The 6,377-nt window shown below is 30.8% G+C and overlaps 1 protein-coding gene across 1 annotated transcript; it reads right to left on the bottom strand.

Annotated features, from left to right (window-relative positions):
• Positions 1-3,004: 3,004 nt before the first annotated feature.
• LOC108777188 (putative nuclease HARBI1) lies at positions 3,005-4,028 on the bottom strand. Its single transcript, XM_018544012.1, has 4 exons — positions 3,795-4,028; positions 3,630-3,742; positions 3,444-3,543; positions 3,005-3,337 (listed from the first exon to the last, which is right to left on the bottom strand). The coding sequence occupies exons 1-4, from the start codon at positions 4,026-4,028 to the stop codon at positions 3,005-3,007; spliced, it is 780 nt and encodes a 259-aa protein (XP_018399514.1).
• Between the last annotated feature and the right edge of the window lie 2,349 nt (positions 4,029-6,377).

Here is a 6,377-nt window from a genome sequence, read left to right as displayed (position 1 = left end):
AGACAAATTAAGAGAAAAAGTGCCTTCTTGTTCAAAGAAGAGCCAGCTCGTCTTCAAACTAATAAACGAATGTTAAAACAAGCTAGAAAAGCAGTCAAAGAAAAAAAAGAAATCAAAGGTGTTAAGGGTCCATCCGTTTTATCTTTAATTCTCTATCTCGATCTTTCAAAATGTGTATTTGGAGAATATATGCATCTTGTTTGTTTGGGTGTTGTACACCGTTTCATGAATTTATGGTTCAATGTTAATGGAGGTGAATGGTATATTGGAAATCATGTGAATGAGATTAATCAGCTTCTCATCAATATTCGACCACCAAATATTATAAGCAGATTGCCACGAGGGATTTCAGAATCAAAATTGTGGAAAGCTAGTGAATTTAGGGCATTTCTCTTGTATTATTCTCTTCCTATTCTTTCTAAGTTTTTACCTAATGCTTACTTGCAACATTGGATTCTTTTTGTATTATCCATCCATCTACTTCTTCAGAAAGATATAAAACTTTCTGATATTAAAATGACAGAAATAATGCTCAGGATGTTTGTAAGGGACATTGGAATTTTGTATCGACCTAGTGATTATGTTTATAATGTACATGAAGCTTCATCTTCCATTGTACGTGAGAAGATGGGGACCTTTGTGGACAACTTCAGCTTTCACTTTTGAAAAATATAATGGGATTATCAGTCAGCTTATTCATGGAACAAAAAATAAAGGAAAGGAATTAATCAACAATCTTAGAATTGCCCATGGAGTTGAAATTTTAAGGCGTAGAGTTCATCTCTCTAATACTGCTAACATTCAAAACATTCATTATAATTACCAACTTTTGAATAAATGTGATTCAAAATGTCTAAATGTTTTAGATCAAGATTTTCTTCATGCTTGTGGCTTTGTTGAACCGTATGTTGTATTTTCTAGGGTCCAAGATTTTCAAAAAAGAGAAATATTTACCTCTTTGATATACCGCAGAGAAAAAAGGCGAAACAATTTCACAATGTATTTTGAACAAGAACAATGTTCAGGTTATGGTAAAATAAAATTTTTCGTTAAGAAAAGTTCAGATGATAATGATAATGTTTATGCAGTAATCAACGTTTTTAAAATAATTCATACTGCTATTTTTTTCCACAAAGCTAGTCGTGTAAAGGTTAATCACATAATTCCAGTTATATCCTCAAATAAATTAAAATGCATATACTCTTTCAATATGTACTATTTAAAGTTATAAGAATTGGAAACTTCGTGTGCCGTAGTCCAAACTTTATCGAAAAAAATGTATAAGTTTGTACTTATAATCAGTCATAATGTAGCGATGCTGTATATTTACATAAAAATATAGATATACATAATGTATATAATATTGACAGGGTTAGCAAAAGTAACGCGTTATTTGTAACGTAGTTACCGTTACAAGTTACTTTTTTCGGTAACGAATAGGTAACGACATTACATTTTCTTCGGAGTAACGTTCATGATAACGTAGTTACATTTTTGAAGTAATGGTAACGATTTCGAGTTACTTTTATCGTTATTTTATTTCTAGCGAAAAATTTTTGTTGTAACTATAGAGCTATATAAAACAGAGATGCGACGTTGAAGGAATAGCTTTGATTGGCTCTCTTAATCACGATGCCTTTTTTCACACTGTATTCACAGTTCACACTTATAGGCTGTGTTTCTTTTCACGCGCGCATTTTATACGCATGATATGTCATTTTATTTTTCTTTATAACAGGTTTTTTAAATTCATCGGATTGATTAATCGTATATGATATACAAGTGAGCAACATGTTGCATCTGCGTATCATACAATTTTCCACTTTTCAATTTGTTGTATATGGAATATATAATAAAAATATAAACGTTTTACATATGTATATGCATTTTAGTAAATGACAGCTCGGCCTCTATGTACTGCATTCATTAAATTTGTATATATATTTATATGAAATCTTTATTATATGTTTTGTATTTTTAGTATATCTTTTTATTGATAAAATAAATAAATATATAAACTGTATATGTCTCTTTTTTAGAAAGCAAAACTGCTGATTTTTATCTCATTTGTTTAGTTTGTTTACTCTCTATATGTTCCACAAGAGCGTTATACTGGCTTTATATACTTTGCTAAAAAACACAGAATTGTTAAAAATTTTTTTAAGTTTGCTTCTATTTATATGGAATTTTTAAAATTTACCCATATTTGATCTTAATAAGGAGCTTATAAATTCGTAATTTTGCGAATAAAACATATAAAGAATTTATAAGCTGCTTATTAAGATCAAGTATGGGTAAATTTAAAAAATTCCATACAAATATTTAATAAAAAACTTATATAACTTAATATGGATCATTATATGATCCAAATTAAATCTATATAAGGTTTCAATAAAATTCATAATGTTACAAATAAAACATATAAAGAATTTATAAGCTGCTTATTAAGATCAAATATGGGTTAAATTTTAAAAATTCCATATAAATATTTAATAAAAAACTTATATAACTTAATATGGATCATTATATGGTCCAAATTAAATCTATATAAGATTTTAATAAAAAACAACTCTTTATTAAGATCTTATGTGGTATTTTATTAAATTTTAATAAAATTTATATTAAATTATATTAAATCTATATATTTTTTTTTTCGCGAAATATGTACTTAAAAAGGTACAAGTGATATGTAATTAAAAAAGTATTTCTGCGTGATAAGTATTGTTCCTAAAAGAAAACTATGTTTTTAATGTTTTTATTATATATTTAAAAATGTATTTTATAATACTGTTACATAAATAAACATAAGTATTCTAATAAGTAAAATATATAATTATTTGTACAATAAAAACCAATTATGTATTTCTATTTGTATTAATTTATTAAAACTTGTTATTCTAATAAGAGTTCTGCAACGTGATCACGCAACGCATTTCGAATTTGGTTTGCATTAAAATCGTTATATATTCTGCATGATAAATTTTGCGGTTGAAGAAATGTGTTTTCAGTTTCTTTTACATATTGTTCCCAAGCATTTAAAAATGGATCTTTTTTTAGTTTCTAAGATATTATGTAATGTGCAGCAAGTAGCGACCACATCAGGAACAAATTTGTAGTTCAATTCATTACGTTTTAAAAGTATACGCCATCGAGATTTTAAACGTCCAAAAGCCATTTCAACGTAAACTCTTCCTCTATTAAAATGCGTATTAAATAATTCTTCTTGTAGCGTTAGCTTGGTGTTTCCATATGCTTTCATTAGCCATGGCAAAAGTGGATAAGCACCATCTCCCATTATAAAATATGGTACATTCACGTTTCGAACTTGTTTGAAATTCTACAAAGTTCACAAAAGAATTTAGACATTTTAATACTATTTTTATTTTAAAACAATAGTTTTAATTTGCTAAATAGAAATATAAATAATATGTTTTAATAAATACTTTAGGTATCAATTTTTCTGCATTTTTGTATAGCATAGATTCTTTTAAAACAGCTACATCATGTGAACATCCAGGTGCTTGACAGTTTATATTTCTAAATCTGGAAAAGGATTCATTCATAATTAAATATTAACTCCTGAATATTTTAATTTCTTTGTAATTGGAAATTTGACATTAATTTATTACATCAAAGTTGTATCCACTACACCTTGGAGCACAATTGATGACCATCCTTTCCGATTTATGTAATCTCTGTAGCCTTCAACTGGAGGTAATATAGGTATGTGTACCGTCAAGTGCTCCAATGATTTGAGGAATATTAGTTAAATTCTTATAAAATGATGATATTACTTCACACTCTGTTTCGTCTGGCATTGTGATCCATTCAGGAAGAAGTGTGGTATTTATTGCTTTAACAACAGCGTGTACACATTTCCATACTGTCGATTTATGTATACCAAAAACATTTCCAACTACACGATATTCGCAACAACTTGCCAAGTAATACAATGCTACAGCAACTTTTTTTTCAACATTTAAGGGTTTTCTAGGTGGTTTTAATAGAGGTTCAACAGGTTCAAGCATTGGACGTAACTCTTCACATATATATTAGAACGTCGATTTTTTCTTTCTGAATGTTTCAATCCAATCTTCATCTTCAAAATGTTTATTTACAGTTTCTTCCCACCAATACTGATTTCGGTTTTTCATCCAGATTCGCATAGGTTTACGATTAATATTTTGTGTTTTCAGAAGTGTGCTCTGTTATTATATTTTGTTGAATGTTCAAAATATTTTCCAAAAGTTTATGATACATATGTATTTTGAGTAAACTCATTTGTTTTATAATTTTCATGTATGATGCGTTAATAACAACTATCTCTTGTAAATTCATTATTATACACTATATAAGTCCTGATATTTTTCATAAAACTTCAAAAATAAAAAAAATAATGACAATTATTATTCTAAATATTATGCGTTTCTGTTGTTTCTCCACTGGTAGTGAATTTGCATTTTCGCTTTTATCATAAGGTTATATGACGCCATTATATCTTTATAATTAATTAGGTTGGCAACTCTAACATTTTACTTTCATACCGCTCTTATGCCTCTTAGGAGTAATATCAATCCGGGTGTAAACGTTCCATAAATTCACTTCATTTCGAAGTGAATTGGGATTGGACGGCTGGGTGTAAACTAGGTCAAATGATAAAAATTTTCACTTTTCACTTTTCATCCTAGGGAAAAAGTTTCATGATCGATACCCATTGCCCATATTCTATACACAGCTATCGACAGTTGTCGGTGTCGTTAAGTAGCGATAGCCAATAAGAATCGCACTTTTCTCCTAATCCTTACCATTGGTTATTGCTACTTAACGACACCGACAGTTGTCAGTAAGCGTGTACAGAATAGGCCCCCAGAGGCCGTATTCTGTAACTCGTTAAGCAGTTAACGACATCGTTGCGCAGCTTTTTATACCATAAGATATCTGCGCAACGATGTCGTTAACTGCCTTAACGAGTTACAGAATACAGGGGCAGTAGGCCTATTCTAAAACTTTTTAACGACAATTTTTACTAGATAGTGTAAGGCAGGGACAATCTAAAATTTAAAACTGCCAAAGAATGTCAGGAAAGGAAGTCGTGGGTTAATCACGGCTATAATGGAACCGAGGACGTCTCGGGGACAATCTAAAGTAAACCAGGATGTCTGGTATAAAGAGGGCGACGAGCAATAAGTCAGAACACACTAAGTAGGCTTTACTATAACTTTACTTAACGTGAATATATGAGTACAATGCTTGGTATCTCAAACAATACTGAACTGTTCACTGCACGACCGTGCACGAACAACGACTGCCACGACTTCTCGCGGGCTCGCGTACCCGAGGAGGGAGAGATGCCGTGTATAGGCCAATCAACGACTTACAACTAAGGCAGACCAATCACAAGCGGAAAGGACTGCGCGCACATGCGAGTGGAGCGCTAGTAATGGAGAAATAACAGAAAAGAACTAGCTCGCTAGTAACTGAAATAGGCCATTTCTTACAGCTCGGCCATACTGACAGAGCGTTCGACTCGAACGGAAACATGTTTATTTTATTTCCTTTTAAAATTATAACTGAAACAAAATCAAAAGTTTATAATGGCTTAACTTATAAAAATGATTAAGTCGCTTTTTAAATACAATAATCAAATAATATCTTAAAATTAGAGCGTTTGCTTATCATCTAGAGGGGGTTTTAACGGTTTTATCCAATACTTAAGTCTATGGGGGGAAAGGACAGAATTATATGGCTTAGACGTTAAGTTAAAACCCGGAATGTCCGTTACAACATATCTATTTTTATCTAAAATTTTGCTTATCATATATGGTCCATGATAGAGAGGTTTAAACTTTTTATGACCACTTGATTTGGCTCCGTGATCTCGAATACTAACATAATCCCCTAATTTGTATTTAGTTGGAGTTTTATGTCTTCGATCGTAATAAACTTTGTTATACTGTTTTAATTGGTTGGTTGTATCTATAGCTACTTGACGTGCTAAGTTACGTTCTTCTTCGTAATGCAATTCAGATTTAGATAAACTAGTCAAAAAGTCAACGAATTTTGAATCAGAATGGTTACGTTGATCGTAGCCAAAGAAAAGCTTGGAAGGAGTATTTTTAATAGAACTGTGAAACGTGTTATTAATTACGTACTGAATAGTTGGTAAATGAGCAGACCAATCGGTATCTTCGATCACTAGCTTCTTAAGTGAAGATTTTAGAAATCTATTAACGCGTTCAATTAGGCCATTAGCCCAAGGAGCAGCCACAGCTACTTGACGGTGTTTAACTTCACGAGTATAGAGAAACTCAGCAAATTCATCCGAGGTAAAGGCTGTACCTCTATCAGTAACCAATTCATCGGGATTGCCAAACATA

This window comes from Cyphomyrmex costatus, unplaced genomic scaffold (assembly GCF_001594065.2).
Source record: "Cyphomyrmex costatus isolate MS0001 unplaced genomic scaffold, Ccosl1.0 scaffold1131, whole genome shotgun sequence".
Classification (NCBI taxonomy): Eukaryota; Metazoa; Arthropoda; class Insecta; order Hymenoptera; family Formicidae; genus Cyphomyrmex; species Cyphomyrmex costatus.
The sequence above is the reverse complement of the archived record's forward strand: the minus strand, read 5'-3'. Positions and strand labels throughout refer to the sequence as shown.

What these genes read in the sequence shown, in the direction of transcription:
- LOC108777188 (XM_018544012.1), bottom strand. Translation starts at nt 4,028, where the DNA reads ATGCTTGAACCTGTTGAACCTCTATTAAAACCACCTAGAAAACCCTTA. An exon ending in GTAGTGGATACAACTTTGAT is followed by an intron (nt 3,544 to 3,629) that starts GTAATAAATTAA and finishes ATCCTTTTCCAG; the next exon opens with ATTTAGAAATATAAACTGTC. An exon ending in CAGAAAAATTGATACCTAAA is followed by an intron (nt 3,338 to 3,443) that starts GTATTTATTAAA and finishes TGAACTTTGTAG; the next exon opens with AATTTCAAACAAGTTCGAAA.